General features: G+C 38.1%; 1 protein-coding gene across 3 annotated transcripts in view; it reads left to right on the top strand.

Annotated features, from left to right (window-relative positions):
* Nucleotides 1–17,051, top strand: part of LOC126458466 (pumilio homolog 2) — a 642,319-nt gene that overhangs the window by 592,869 nt on the left and 32,399 nt on the right. For all 3 annotated transcript variants that reach the window (XM_050095538.1, XM_050095540.1, XM_050095539.1), the window contains 3 exons: nucleotides 1,562–1,690; nucleotides 7,192–7,308; nucleotides 14,501–14,620. In XM_050095538.1, the coding sequence (XP_049951495.1) occupies nucleotides 1,562–1,690; nucleotides 7,192–7,308; nucleotides 14,501–14,620 (366 nt within the window). The remainder of the gene's footprint in view (nucleotides 1–1,561; nucleotides 1,691–7,191; nucleotides 7,309–14,500; nucleotides 14,621–17,051) is intronic.

Genomic DNA, 17,051 nt, shown 5'->3' with positions numbered 1-17,051 from the left:
CATTTGTAGCTTTGTTGAAGAAAATGTAGATTTGTCATTTTCTTTAATTATTATTAGTTTGTGTGATAAAGCATCCGGTGCCCTGTTCGCATAGATTTGAAGCTCGAAGAAATTAATCTGTGATATGACAGAGAATATAAAGACAGTCTGAATTTCTCCAAGCATTTACATACGGATCAATTTTCTCATGTACACAAGTACCTATCAGCTTCCTCCCCTATTCTTTGGGATGATGTAGGTGGTACAGTACTTGCTGCTCGCAGTCCATGTTTACTGTGTAGTTCTACTCTAAAGCAGTGGTTACAAAACAGCCAATGTAACTGAAGAAAGTCTCTCTTTACTTTTGCTTTTTGTTGACGCACCTAAAGATTTTATTGCTACATTGTGTCTGCTTTATATGAATATGTCGAAGTTTCTTTTCTTGTGAAAATGTTGTATAAGGATTTTGCATTTACCAAGTTGAATTTTTTTACCATGTCTTAGGCAATCACAGCTATGAATAGTCATCTTGTGTATTAGTCCTTTATTATTGGATCACTACAAGTTTTATGCCACTAAAAACCACGTCTCCAGATGAACATTGACTAAAACACCAGAGCGGAAAAGCTCAAGACCTTTTTACTCCATAATAAAAGACTAATTACAACTCAAGTGGTTACTAATACCCAAGATAACAACAGTCAGGTTTGAGCTTTGGTCAAATAGTGAAAAATCCACTAGGAGCACAAATTTTTTGTAGCTAAATGTTCTTGCAAAATTGCTTATACTGTGTGTGAATTCCTAAGGGACCAACCTGCTGAGGTCATTGGTCGACTATACTGTCATGACAAAGAACGTGTCACCCACAAGAAGTCATGTGATCCTCTTCAATCATTTGTCCAATGCAGCAGTGTTTCTTGGAACAACAATCTATTTCACTAAACCTTAATGAAATCCATTGTCTGCAAACAAATTTTTAAAAAAATTCCTGAGTGTGATTGGCTCTCAGAAGCTAATCAAAGTTATTTGAGGTATAGGTATTGAGTTGTGACATTAGGTAAATCATAAAGCATAATCCTAGGAAAACTTTAAAATGAAATTTCCGTTGGTATCACAACACTGCATCAAATGTTCGATCTAAACTAACTACTCGGGCAGGTGCTGGGCTGCAATTGTTTCAGCTGTAAGAAATGGCAAATTCTAAAACAGTTATGTCACATCTCAGGAGCTCCATCCAGTGGTAATGTATAAAAAGATGGACAGACATATTCAACTGTTATTAAGTAAACTGATCATTAGCAGTTTTTACTCTTGAGTAAGGAACATCTTCAAACATTTTTGAAAGGTCCTGGGAAAAACAATATGGTTGTATTCTTTCTCAATTTGTGGAGGAAGATCAGCAGCTGTAGTGCATCTTGTAAGTGTTCTTGTATAAAATAGATTGTATTTGTATAAAATAGTTCTCACCATCATGGTGGATGGTATTTCACCATGTTTGCAATTTGGAATTCCACAATAATCAGTTTCTTCCAGTAGATGGCTCTATTTGTTCTGCATTTGATATACTCATGTCATATTTCAGGAAGTAATATGAGGTTACTGGGCAGTCAACCTCAGCAGATTGCAACACCACCCTCAGCCTCAATCTACAACAGCAATCAGCAGCCTTCTCTCTACAACTCATCTGCATCAAATGGAACTACTATTGGAGGTCAGTACAGACTGGTCAAGCGTAAGCTCAATCACTGCATTAAGGTGCAAATGAAAATGGAGGAAGGAGATACTTGCCTCTCTTCTGTAGCATCTGCCTGTGAAGTCCAAGCTCGCATTTCTTCAGCAGTTGGAAGTGAACCTGTTTAATTTCATCCAAAGTGTTTTAATATATTACAGAGCCCAACAACAACAGCTCTACGATAGATATACACAGCAAGCTCAGCGTTCACCATTCTTTTTTCTCATCCTTTTAATTATGTTGCACAGGCTTAGCCTAAATGATTCATAGGATTTTAAAACATTGTTTATTTAAATATATGTCCTACAAAGATGGGTGGTACATAAAAAGACAGGTACACTCCAAGTTTCAAATACATTTTACAAATGTTCAATGTGTGTACTCCTGGTACTTCGCACACATCCGGTGGTAATCCAATTCATCCGTGTATGTTTCAATCTATGTCCATAACAGCAACAGTGATGTGTTCCTGCGGTTCTTGCAGAGTTGTTGGCATTGGCACCACATAAACTTTGCCCTTTACGTAATCCGACAGGAAGAAATCGCACAATGTTTTATCTGGTGACCTGGAGGGGCATGACAACAGAGGAACATAACTCAAACCATCGTGCCCCACCAGCAATATGGCTGAGAAAGGTACAGACAATTGTGCTCCAGTGTGATCAAGCCTCATCCTGTTAAAGGATGAAAGTCAAGGAGTGAGCAGTGAGCAGTGAGCAGTCAGTCGTGTCAACAACCACAACTGCAACATGTCCAAGTACATGAAATTTGTCACCATCTGCTTGGTGAAGCAAAAGATGTCATACACGTGTGTCTTGGATGTGGTACAGAAGAAATTCACTTTTGATGAATGCCTTTCCAGCTCCTCACAAACATGCGGCAGTTCAGTACCCTGCACTCTCACTATGTCATGATTCACGTTTCCCTATGGATGGAAAGCCGCCTCCTCGCTGAAAATCAGTGCTTCTGCAAAGCCATCATCTTCTATAGCATGGTGCATTCAGGTACAAAAGTTGGTGGCCGTAGTCGTCTGGAGTCAAGTGGCGTAACATTTGTAGATGGCAGAGTTTGAAATGCAAACGCTGCCTCGAAACATCCCACACTATTTTGTGGAGAATGCCCAGTTCATGGAATAAAATGCTCTCGGGTTTCCAATTGTGTCAATTGCTTAAAACTACACAGCTTTCAGCCAAGCAGTTATTCAATGTTATCGCCGCGAGACTCTGCATTCCTACACACCCAGTTCATGGCTTGCACAAGTGGTTGATTTCTGTGGGCTGTGCACAGAGATCTTTTTCACGCATTCCCCAATTTCCTCTTGAGACTCACAGTTGCCCTGTGCTTTTCGCTTTATACTGACCGCCAGTACCCCTGATCTGCTAAGACCACTGCAAAATATTCTGATGACCAGATGCAGTTTTCCTGTATTTGCATACAAATACACATTGAACTCTCATACCGACGAACACTGTTCATATTATGACAAACTAAAACTCTACTCCTGCATTGGCTCCATCTTGTAAAGTGCTGCCACAGGCCTGCCATTTAGCGTAAATGCGAGCCAAGAGGCTGGTTTTTTAAACTGGGTGAGTGTATATGTCTGTTCATGCATCACCCATCTTTGTACATTGTATACTCATCAGTAAGCATTGCTTTGAAACCCAGTGAATTGTGTAGGCTAACCGTGTCTTTTATATATGAACTAATGTCGGTTGTTCACTTACATCTTCATTATCCTTCTGCCTTTAATCAGTTTAATTCCTTCTACTGTAACATTTATTATCCAGCCAGTCATCACCAGATGTACTGACAAATTAATTTTCTTTTACTTTATTGTCCTTACTGAATAAATTCCTTTAGTCACTCAACCCAGTTTTAGTACCTCTTCATTTCTCATTTTGTATTTCACTTCACTGTATCTATCTACCTCAGAATTCACATTTAACAATCTTCTAAAGGGGCGGAAATCAGTAGATGTGATGTACATGCACAGACAAACAAATGATTACAATTTCAGAAAAAATTGATGATTTATTCAATGGAAAGAGCTTCATGAATTAAGCAAGTCAGTAATGCATTGGCCCACATCTGGCTCTTACGCAAGCAGTTATTCAGCTTGGCATTGATTGATAGAGCTATTGGATGTTCTCCTGATTGATATGCCAAATTCTGTCCTTTTGGCACATTAGACCATTAAAATTCCAAGGTGGTTGGAGGGCCCTGCCCATAATGCTCCAAACATTTTCAATTGGTGAGAGATATGACGACCTTGCTGGATGAAGTAGGATTTGGCAAACACGTAGACAGTCAGTAGAAACTCTCACAGTGTACGGGTGGGCATTATCTTACTGAAATGTAAGCCCAGGACGCCTTACCATAAAGTGCAACAAAACCAGTTGTAGAATATCATCGAGGTACCACTGTGCTGTAAGGGTACAATGTGTGACAACCAAAGAAGTCCTCTTATGAAAAGAAATGGCCTGGTTGTCGAGCTGTTTGGTGTGTGACAGTCAGGCTGGTATCCCACCACTGTCTGGGACGTATCTTCACTGGTCATCGGGGCTCAGTTTGAAGTGGGACTCATCACTGAACAGTCTACTCCAGTCAGTGAGATTCCAGCCCAAAGATGTGAAAACTTAGCTAACTTTCAGTGGACAGGATAATGTTCGAAACATCTCTTGGGGATATGCGAGATGTAGATGAAATTAAAATCTTGTTTTGAAATGCTGTTCTTTGAAAACCTTAGGCTGTCCACCGAGGAAATGTTAATTATCTACTACTGAAATACCAGGTGTAGAAGTATGAAACCTGTATTTGGATGCAATAACTACAAATCATTTGAAACTGATAAAAAATGTTTTATTCAAAATAATCTCCATTGCTATTTATATATTTCTCCTACCTATGAACTGAAGCATTGTTCAGTGAGTGTGTGTCCCAGTGTTGCAGATAGGTGATAATCGGACGGAGCAAAGCATGGAGAGTAAGCCGCATGGCCCAGTATTTCCCAAGTGAGCGTGCCTCGATCATTTCCGTGACTCGTTTTGCTGTGTATAATGGAGCGTTATCATGGAGAGATATGACTTTGTGTTGCCTTTTTCCATGTTCTGACCATTTTTCACGTATGCTCAATTTAAATTGATCATTTGCCATTGGTAGTGGTCAATGTTAATGGTTTCACCAGGTTTTAGCAACTCGTAATAGATGACACCATCCTGATCCCTCCAAACATAGGGCATTGTCTTCTTTCCTAATTGAATTGGTGTTGCAGTGGCTGGTGTGGTTTACCTGGATTCACCCTTGATTTACGATGCTTAGGATTCTCAAAATATATCCATTTTTTATCACCTGTCAAACGGAGAAACAACTCTTTTGTATCTGTCGAGCAACATTCCATAAGTGGTCTTTAAATTTACTTGCAGTGTTTCATTCAGTTCATGCGGAACCCATTTTTCTCACTAGTTGTCGGGAGGGTGGGAGGGTGTGACAGTCGGGCTGGTATTCCACCACTGTTTGTTGGGATGTCTCCAGACAAATCTTCACTGGTCATTGGGGCCACTGCTGTATTCACAATATCCGTGTTTCATACTAAATCAACAGTGGTTAAAACACTGAACTTGCATTTCACATAGTAAATGTCCAAGTCCTGTTTTAGGCTGGCCGTGGTGGCCGAGCGGTTCTAGGCGCTTCAATCCGGAACCGCGCTGCTGCTACGGCCGTGGGTTCGAATCCTGCCTCGGGCATGGATGTGTGTGATGTCCTGATGACTTCAGATGTTAAGTCCCATAGTGCTCGGAGCCATTTGAGTCCTGTTTTAGTTTTCTTATGTTTTAATGTAATGCAAGTGCTTGGATTTCTTGTTTTCTTCCACATTGATACCTAATCACAGCTTATGGACGCACACCACCACCACCTCCTCCTCCTCCTCCTCCTCCTCCTCCTCCTCGTGTGTGTGTGTGTGTGTGTGTGTGTGTGTGTGTGTGTGTGTGTGTATTGGTTTTGCACAGTAGTATGTTGTCATTTGTAATACTGGTTAATTTTTTGAAATAAGTGCTCTAAGTAGTCTGTAACTTAGTTGGAAAATACATTGTACTTTTAATTTATGTCTGGATATTTAATGTGTTTTTGATTGGTTTCCCATAGCTTTCTGCATCAAATTAAATTGTTCTGTGAGTTCCTGTTGGGTTTGAGTATAATCTTCATCCAATAAGGCCTGCAATTCGTGACCTTCGAATTATTTCAGTGGTTTCCCGTGCTTGTCGTTTCTTATGTCAAAATCACCACTTTTGAATTTTTTGAACTGAGAGCATGTTCACCGAAAGCATCGACGAGCATTTGATGTGATTCTGCAGCAGTTTTCTTCAAATGATAACAGGAAACCAATACAGTGCACAAATCATAGTTCCTAGGCACAAAACTAGACATGTTTACGCATTTGAAACAGATACTGATGTGTGGAACTTGGGTTATTGTGTGTTGACATTCATAGTCAGCCATTACAGGAAGCAGGTGGCACTGCAGGCGCGATCTCATGGGCCCTACACTGACCGCTAGCACCATCTATAGGGAAATTCCGGTTTCATACTTCTACACCTGGTAAATGAGTTACTAAAAAGTTTCTGTAATTTCAAGCTCTTTGATGAACTTGTTCTTCACCTAGAAATTTCTTTATTAATTCTTCTTATTTTCTCTTGACAAGTAGTTCAATCTTCTTGCTGGAAGGAATAAGTTTTTTCCTTGGAAACACTGATTTTGATGTTCTGAAGTCGTTTAGAATTTTACAATACAATTTCTAATGTAATTCAATTAGTTGTCAACACACTCCCGTGATGTTAAATAAAAACATATGTTGGTTTTGCACAGTAGTATGTTGTCATTTGTAACCCACAATTTAGTTTCATTTAATCAATTAATACTGGTTAATTTTTTGAAACAAGCGCTCAAAGTGGTCTGTAATTTTGTTGGAAAATACATCGTATTTTTAATGTATGTCAGGATATTGTGTATGTTTTTGATTGGTATTTCATAAGAGCTCCTAAAGTTCCCTAATTCCTCATTGGTTTATTACCTTTGTGGTTTTCTACTTGTTACTTACGTGATGCACTATAGTACTAAACTTGCTTTCAAAATTACTGCCACACCTGTGTAGTATTAATCACAACTAACTGAATGGTGCTGATTCTTAAAGTAAATGTATACATATTAAAAGAACATCAGATGTCTAACTCATAATTCACACTTGCAAACTTACAGTGCAAAATTACCTAAGGATTATATTATTTTGAGGTATGCCTTGTTCAGTAGTTGTGTGGCTTCAGTTAAAAGGCCACCGTGAGACTTTGAAACTGTTGTTGAATTTCAGTGTAGTTTTATTGTGTTGAAACACTTTAATTTGTAAGTGGTTTTACTATCACAGGGAGTGATATTTTAGAGAGATCAGTGTGTGTACAAACTAACATGGTGGTTGGCTGCTTGTACAGGGCTGCAGTCAGGGTCAGGTGTAGGTGGTGGGTTTGCATCACTGGCCAACTCGTTGGGATACAGCAACAGCAGCTGCAGCCTTGGGACCATAGGCTCACCAGCTGCCTTAGGATCAGGTACTTGCTTATGTTAACGCGTGTGTGTGTGTGTGTGTGTGTGTGTGTGTGTGTGTGTGTATTTTGGACAGTAGAGATTTAGGTTTAGACTAAATTCATTGTTATTTTCATAGAACAAGGAAAGATATAATGCTCCTATTTTGTTTCACTATTCTACCAATTTTAGGGCAAATATGCAGAGCTGCTGAATTAGTGAAAATGTCGTAACTGTAAACTGAGTAATTCCGTTTGAGCCTGTGTCTCGTTTCATAACCTGTTATATCATTCTTGTTTGGTGATAAACAAACTAAATTGGGCTGGTTTTAAAATGTTTTCCCATGCTCTCTTATTCCTCTGGTGTAAAAAGAACGGCTGCAGTATAAGTTTTTGGTATCTGTAATTCACACAAATGGTTTTGTGAGATGTGTTAATGCTGTAGCTTCCATTGTATAAATGTTTGGCATCTCTAAAACTACTTCTGTAAATACATTCTTCTACTCTTTAACAAAGTTGCTTTAGAATTGCATTAACAACTAATGTCCTCCTGAATATGTGTAATAAATGTACAGATGATTTTTGTGGTGTTCATATTTTATGCATAATCTGTATCCTGCTTATGTGTCTTAAAGCAACTGTGATAGTTTCGGAGAATGTTTTTAATAGGGTAGTAGAGCTTGAGACCTTGAATGGCTTACTTTGAATACTACCATAGTGTAAAGAAAAGAAATAAGTGTGGAATGATGGCATATTCATGAATTTGCAAAAGCAAATGTGTGGGTATGTGTGCACTTCTCTGCTGCACAAGATCTGATAAAACATTGAAGGCAAAGTATTTGTGTGATATGCAGGCAGTTAAGTTTTCAAAACTGAAAATTTCCCACAATTCCTGTTTGAGAATTGGAGGTGGTGGAGGGCATTGAGGATTGCTTTCACTTGTTTCTAAACTTCTGCTCCAGCCTCATATGTCAGCTCATATTGTATTGCATTCATCAGCCTTCAGTTTCATCATCATATTCATTCAAACAAGGGTAGTGATGGAGTAGGCTTGATAATGAAAAGGAAAATAGGAATGTGGGTAAGCCACTATAAACAGCATAGTGAGTACATAATTGTAGCCAAGATAGGCATGAAGCAGACAGCCCCCATAATAGAAAAAATTTGTATGCCAGCTAGGCTTTCAGGTGCTGAAGAAATTAAAATAATGTATGATGAGTTAAAGGAATTTACTGAGATTGTAATGGAGACAAAAATATAAGAGCATGTGCTGAAAAGTAATGCCTCTCAATTTTTTATGTGAAAACTCTCAAAGCTTTACTGGAATATCTTTATTCTTCATGTCTACATATTTACAGCTCTTTGCCACTTAGAGGGCTCCAAATTGTAGCATGAAACATTGCAGTGTGTAACGGTGCATGAGAAACAGCATGCTGTAAACGAGTTTTGAATTTGAAGAGTTCATCCACACTTGGAGCACTGTGACATGTACAACAGTCCGAGGCCTTTGCTGATTGTTAACAATCATCTTCCATACAGTCCCAACTTGGCTTCATCTTGATTTTCATCTGTTTCCAAAATCTAAAAAACGCCTTCATGTATTTCACTGTGGTGGTGGTGAAGCGATGCAAGTAGAAGTGAGGTTGGGGCTCTGGCAACAAAGTCAAACATTCAACAGTGATGCTATCAACAATCTGCTCTCTCATTGGGAGAAGTGTGTGCATTGCCAGGGTGACTATGTTGAGAAAGAAATATGTAGACACGAATAATACAGACGTATGTTTCATTTAAAAAAGCTTGAAGAGTTTTCTTGTAAAAAAAAAAAAAAAAAAAAAAAAAAAAATCAGAAGCATTACTTTTCAGTGTGCCCTCATGATTGTGATGGGTGCCTGGGATTTGGTAGTAGAAAAAGGAAGAGAAGGAAATATAATAGGAGAACATGGCCTGGGGTAAAGGAATGAAAGAGGAAGCTGCCTCATAGAATTTTGCACAGAGCATTCGTTAATAACCATGGAAACTTAGAAAGAAGATTGTATACGTGGAAATAGTGCAGGACATGGGAAGGTTTCAGATTGATTGTATAATGTTAAGACAGAGGTTTTGTAACCAGAGTTAAACTGTAATGTATTTCCAGGGACAGTTGTAGTCTGACCATAATTTATTGGTTATGAGCAGTAGATTAAAACTGAAGAAACTTCAAGAAGGTAGCAAATTAAGGGAATGGGACCTAGATAAACTGAAGGTAGCAGAGTTTATTGGGAGTTTCAGAGGATGCTTTAGGCAAGATTGGATTAAAACAGAGAAGGAATACAATGGAAGGTAAATGGTTAGCTTTGAGAGATGAAATATGGGAAGCAGTAGAGGACCACAAATGTAGAAAGACAAGGTTGAGTAAAAATGTCTAAATAACACATGAGATACTGAATTTAAGTGATGAAAGGAGAAACTATAAAAATGCAGCAAATGAAAGCGAACAGGAATATAAATGTAAAAAAAAGTTGACAGAAAATACAAACTGCCTAGGCCGGCATGGGTAGAGGAAAAATGCAAGGCTGTTGAAGCATGCATAACTAGGGGCAAGATAGCTACCACCCATAGGAAAATTAACCCTTTCACTGCTACAAGCATTCTCTCTGCATTCCGTGCTGAGGATGGCGTTTGTTATGGCTGTACTGCTTACCAAATGCTTGTGCATGTGCTGAGAGACTGCATTCTGGCTGACAATGAAATGCTAATCATCCGATTTTTGGAAACCTATTAGGTGAAAAAAAATTTGATTCTTGCACATCTTACAGTCTGATATCTTTGCTCAATAAAGAATTGCATTCCTTTTCATTATCCATCATACATACAGCACTGCGTCAAATTAAGCGAGACATTCATAAAATATGAAAGGTTTTGCTGTGGTAAAAATGCATTGTGTAAACTTTGCGTTTGGTTGATTTGTAACTCATACTCTGCAATGTATGAAACGTAGATAAGATATTTAGAATTGAGAGCAGAACAATACCTAGTCCGCAGCACATGGTCTCGTGGGCAGATTCTCGCTTCCTGAGCACAGGGTCCTGGGTTTGATTCCCAGTGGGGTCAGGGATTTTCACCCGCCTTGAGATGACTGGGTGTTTGTGTTGTCCTCATCATTCGTGAAAGTGGCGAGATTGGACTGAGCAAAGGTTGGGAATTTGTATGGGCGCTGATAACTGCACAATTGAGCGCCCCACAAACCAATCGTCGTCGTCATCGGCATCATCATCATCATCATCATCATCATCATCATCATCATAACGATACCTCATTTTATTCTCAAGTTATTAGATTTTACATCTGATTGATAGTCATGAGTAACATGCCCATTCATATTCTTGCGAATCACAAATCGTGGTCGTAACAATCGTCATATCTCGTAAATGATTTGAGATATCAAAACAAGTTTTTCTTTTTCTTTGCAAATGATAGCAAGCTGTGAGCACACATGTTACATGATAAATACACAAAACATGTTTTATTCACCGTGATGTGAAAGTAACGTGCACTATACAAAAACCAAGTGGCATTGGTATACATGTCCACACGACCTGGTGAACAGTGCAACAGGACATGTTATACACATCCACACCAGTGAAAGGGTTAAAGACACCTTCAGTGAACTGTGAAGCTGCTGTATGAAGAATAGGACCTCAGATGGTGAACTAGTACTGAACAAAGAAGGGAAAGTTGAGAGGAGGAAGGAGTATATAGAGGGTCTATAATGGAAACCAACTTGAGGGCAGTATTATAGAAGGAGAAGAGGAAGTAAATGAAGATGAGATGGGAGATACAGCACTGTGAAGAATTTGACAGAGCACCGAAAGACATAAGTGGAAACAAGGTTCCTGGCCTAAATGATGTATTCTCATAGTTACTGAGACACTTGTAGGAGGCAGAGAAGACAAAATTATTTGACCTGGTGTGCAGGATACGAGACAAGTGAAATATCCTCAGATTTCAGGAAATCCTGTAATAATTCCTATGCTAAAGGAGGTAGTCATTGAAAGATTTGAATATTATCAAAATGTTAAGTCATTGTTGGAAAATATTGATATGAAATATTGAAGAAATGGATGCGTACCTGTGTTCATAGCGTTTGTGTATTTAGAGAAAGATTTTGACAATGTTAATGGGACTAAAAGATATTTTGAGGGTACTGGACTGCATTTATAAGAGTCTAAGAAAATGAAAAAAGTAGTTGAAAAAGAAAATAGAGAAGGTTATAGCTTACCCCCATATTATTTAGCCTGTACATTGAGCAAGCTTTGAAGAAATCAAAGGTGAAATTTGGAAAGGGAATTAATGTTCGGGAAGAAGAAACGAAAACTTTTGACGCTCGTCGATGACATTGTAATTCTCTCGAAGATGACAAAGGACTTTAAAGATTTGTTGAATGGAATAGGAATGTCTTGAAAAAAGTTCATAAGATAAACATCAGAAGAAGTAAGACAAGGTTAATGGAATATAATGGAATTAAATCAGGTCATGCTGATAGTTAGTTTAGGGAATGGAGACACCATCTGTAGTAGGTGAGTTTTGTTATTTGAGCATCAAAATAAACTGATGATGGTGGTGGTAGAGGGGATATAAATGCTGACTGGTAATAGCAATAAATGGGTTTTTTTTTTTACATCGAACATGAATTTCAATGTTAGAAATTCTTTTCTGGAGGTATTTGTATGTTATGCAGAAGAGAGGTGTGGAAGACAGCACAGATAAGATGAGAGTAGAAGCATTTGAAATGTGGTTCTAGAAGAATGCTGAAGATTTGATGGGTATATTGAATAAGTAATGAAGAAGTGCCGAATCAGATTGGAAAAAAAAGAAATTTATGGTACAGTTTGGTTAAAACAAGGGCTCAGTTGATATGACACATACTGAGGTACCAAGGAATTTGGTAGTGGAAGTAATTGTGTGTGTGTGTGTGTGTGTGTGTGTGTGTGTGTGTGTTGGGGGGGGGGGGGGGGGGGGGGTAAAAATTGTAGTGGGAGACCAATCTACAACTACAGTAAACAGGCCAAACAGTAGGGTGTAGGTTGTGTGGTAGTTATGCATAGGTGAAGAGGTGGGGTGTACTAGTGTGGAGTGTTGCATCCATCAGTCTTCAGACTCAAGACCACAATATCTTCATTCATGCATCATTCATATTCCATACCCATTTGCCTCCAAGAGATCAGTTTGCCCATTGAAGCTATACTTTGTTCTAAGAATAAGTCTGATGTAAACACAATGATTGGTCAGCAGCTGTAGCTCTCGTACATTAGTGATGTTCTGCTCTTGGAAGTAGGTCCAACTTACATAGTAGACATCTTATTACTGTGTCACGGTAAATGCAACGTTAAGACATTTTGAATAATTAACAGCCATCAATGTTTTTTTAATCATACTTGAGCTACATAATGTTTATTTCAAAAATCTTGTACAGCAACGCACTCTGTAAACGCCATTTTCTCGCTGTTAATATGAATGTGAAAATGGATGACACTGCTTCCTGCTTCATAGTGAAACATTCACTTGGAACACCATTAATGGCAAGAAACAAGTTATTCTTAATCTTTTTCACAAGATCACAGAGAAGAATCAGTGTTCACATTTTTCGAGAAACACTAGATAGTAAATATAATGATAAATTCCAATTGTGTGCAGGGCGTAATTGGTAGCATTGGAGAATAAAAATGGTATGCATTCTGGAGTAGTAGTTCAAATCTCATTCTTGTGTGTAATTTTTTTGTTCAGTTTGAATACATAAATCATTTAAATATGAAGTTCATCAAGTATATGTTAATTATCTCATACTTAACTATCATTTTCAAGAAAAATGCACGTCTTCTAGTTTCTAATTACATATTGCATGCAAAATTTTGGTTTTCATTGCAAATATAAATTCTTAGTTACCATTATTTTATAAGATCGTTGAAGCTAAGAAAACATTAAACAACTACGCTCTCTTTTGAGAAAAATCAGATACTCTTTATTTGAATATGCCCGTTGTTTTGTAGGACACGTGGGTTTTTTGCCGATTGCGTTGTTATCAGTGAAGCAGTACTGTAATGTATTCCTTGGAGTCTGATATAGAAGGGGTCCAGAGATTACCAGACGACTGACTATTATACCTTCAGTGGCTTCAATATTTAACTATGTGGGAAATCAGCAGTGCACTTTTATGCCCCACATAGCTCCTGCAGGAAATTTGCTCTTGTTAGTCAGAAATTTTCATCACTCATGTTTTTAATTACAGTACTATGTCAGCTAAGATCGAGAGCATGGTATGTTTTCCGTTTGGTAATCTCGCGTGAGTTTTGCCATAAATTATTTCCTTCTGTTTAAAAATTAAATGACATTCAAAGCTATTTTGTTCTCTGCTCATCTCATTTTACATCTTTACTGCAACTGTTCACAACACAGCAGGTTAGTTGGATCACTCACACAAGTTAAAAAGTGCCAGTAAAGCTGTTGCTCTGTATCATCACTGAGCCTGTGTACTTGACTGTACTTCAGATAGCTTGGCTTCAGTTTCATGTGAAACGAAATCCAATGAGGTTCCAGCAAATGTGGTAGAATACGTAGTGTAATGTTTACATGAGGCTTATTCTTATGTTGAACGGACTCTCTCTCTCTCTCTCTCTCTCTCTCTCTCTCTCTCTCTCTCTCTCTAGCCCCCCCCATCCCTATCCCCCTCCCCATTGAAGATGCTATACAGGCAAAGGTTAAATTAAGTATTGTCTTCATAGGCTCAGTGGCCATGAAAAGCCTTCGAACATTGCTGTATATTCCCCCCCCTCCCCCCTTTGCTTTTTTTAATAATTGTTGTTTCTACTGCCTTTAAGTATCAGCGGAAGCTGTTCAGTACCATATGCTGCAATTTTCATAAAACTGTTATCTTTCCACTTTTTATCCACATCCAGCAGATTATTTACATACATTTCCTTAAATATCTGAAGTACTTTCGATTTCCTGTGAAACCACACTTCCCCTCCCCTCCCCCCCCCCCTTTTTTATACATGTAATAAGTACACATTATAACGATAAAATAGTGTTATGTTGTTCACTTGCTCATACACTGAATGTATAAAGGCCTCCTCTTCTGTAATTTTTAGCTCTCATTCCATATCCTTGCTTAAATAAATGTCATTTGTATGTCAGTATATGTTAACTGTTTTGTTGTACAGTTTTGTGATTGTGGCAATTCCAGGTCTTGGTTTGGGAACCAACAGCTCTGGACGCAGAGATTCCTTCGACAGAAGTACCTCTGCTTTCTCCCCTTCGCTTGATTATGGGCGTGGGAAATGGCCACAAAACTACGGAGCGCTAGGTGGATAAGAAGTGTTTTGTTATCTGTAATGCATGTTACTTACATTAATGTCAGTAGTTTAGGATACTATTTAATTCCAGAATGTCAGCAATGTTGAAATTTGTTTTTCTGTGATGCTGTGTTAGAGAGAAACAGTAAATCTTGACAAGTGTTTTATTTATTGCAGCAAAGCAGATTTTTTGGGAGAGCAGCTTACAATTTGATGGGAAGAGAAACTCTTGTTATTTTACTAATTGCTTAATCAAAATTAAAATTCTTAAACAGGAGCTTTATTTACACACTTCCTTCACTCAAGTTTTCACAATAGAAAATTTGTCTTTAATTGCATATGCGTCTGTACTATTGCCCTGTTTCCATACTTCTGCAGATTCTGTGTGTAAATTGGCAAATTGTGATGGTGATTCTGAAAAGCAGATTTTTCAAAGCTTTTTTTTATGTTGTACATTATAAAACATTTTCTGCAACTTTTCAAGACCAACATAAGTTCAAAATTTTATGAAGCAGAAATCCCCCCCCCCCCTCATCATGAGACACAGGCAGTTTTGTTGCATAAAGTTTAGCAGTGAGAGAACTTGGTATAATCTGAACTGTGCAGTAGTGTTAACAGTTCGTATGTGTTATAATTACATCCAAAGTTTGTACAACATTTCAACTAGGAATTGTACAAAGAAATTGGCATGTAGCAGGATGCAAATCTGCTTCCTTAAAATCTGTAATTGCACGCCCCTAACCATAAGCCCACGGTGAACAGATATTATTGAGCATTATTATCATCATTCATCTTATGATATTTTAAAAGCTTTTAGTCTTGATGTGTAATTGAAATTTAGTTATAAGAAATCACAAATCCAATAAGGTGCCTCCAAAGCAATGACTGGTGGATGTCACGTGAATGATTTCAGATTTCAGGCCAAATGCCATCGTAGGCTCATTATTTTAGTCACTCATGCTTTAATAAAATGCTAAATAAAATGTCTCAGGTCATAAATCAAAAGATAAAACTAAAAATAAATACCAATAAGACTAAGGTCATGGTTATAGACAAGAAAGAAGGTGGAGGCAAGACTGACGTAGGAATAGATAATGAGCAACTTGAACAAGTAATTGAATTTCACTATCTCTATAGCATTGCGAAGAAAAACAATAGATGCCTCAAGGAAATCAAGAGAACAACCAACACTGGCCAAGAGTCTTTCCAAAATACGAACAAGTGTATCACTTCGATACTAAGAAAAGATTTGTAAAAATCTTTATGTGGAGTGTCCTGACATGTGGATGTAAAACCTGACTGTTAAAGACTCACCTCAAACCTGTGGGTATGTGATCCTGGAGGAGAATGCAATAAATACAATAGAAAAGCAAACAAGATGGTTCTACAGGAAATAGGAGAGAAGAAAGAATTATTGAAAATTATAGGCCAGCACAAAGCATAACTTGTTGAACACTTAATTAGCTGTGATGTTCTGGTAAAAAAACATTTTCGAGGGGATGTCATAGGTGGCCAAGAAAATGTTGCTAAGGGTCAGGGCATGGCCTTTTGGAAGAAGGACAAAGAATAAAAAGAAGAAGAAGAAGTAGTGCTTTGATAGTGTTGGTGATACAGAAGTAAGATAATGTTAGCTGTGTTTTGATTTGCTTTGTAGTTATATGTTGAGCATCAGTAGTGTGAGTGTTTGTATTTGGGAGATCCTGCACTCATTTTGATGAGAGATATTCAAAAGAAAGCTAAAAGATTACAGAGTAACTTCTAGTGCTATGCCAGCATTTAATGTTCAGACCCTTGGTCCTCCAGTGGTTCTACCACCAGTGATGTCCCTGCTGTCCCACTGGAAGACTTTTAGGTCACACATCTGCCAAATTTAGCTGGTTGGGTGTTCCATTATTACATTCTGGAGGTTATCTAGACTATAATCTGCTTTTATGTTCCTGGAATTTACGTTTCCTTGCTGTTTAAGTACTTCCATCAAATTTCCTATGTTAAGTAACACCTGATTTTGCGTTAACTTCTTTATAACTTTTCCGCGATTTATGCTTTATGAAAAAAATGTTTGGGGAGAAAAAACTGACGTAAAATGACTTTGGCGTGATGCTGGCCATCGAGTATTGTTTACACTGAACCAGTAAACGGATGAAAGTTAGAACAATTCATGCCATTTCTTGTGTCGTTTCCAAGCTCTGCTCGGCTTGGTGGCTGATGGGAGTAACTAAGTTCGTTCAAATAAAGATATAATGACCAAACGCAACCATTTCATAACTGTCTCTACTGCACATGCATAGCTTCATGATTATTGTGATCGCCATGACATCTTTGTCGAACCATATTTATCGTGTTTTGTCATTTTACCACTTGTAGCGCTAGAGGACAGCTTCACTGACTTTGCATTACTCAGATGTTTTTGGTTTTAACACAGCACCAGTTACGTATATTTTC

Source organism: Schistocerca serialis, chromosome 2, assembly GCF_023864345.2.
Source record: "Schistocerca serialis cubense isolate TAMUIC-IGC-003099 chromosome 2, iqSchSeri2.2, whole genome shotgun sequence".
NCBI lineage: Eukaryota > Metazoa > Arthropoda > Insecta > Orthoptera > Acrididae > Schistocerca > Schistocerca serialis.
This window is presented reverse-complemented; position numbering and strand designations above follow the sequence as displayed.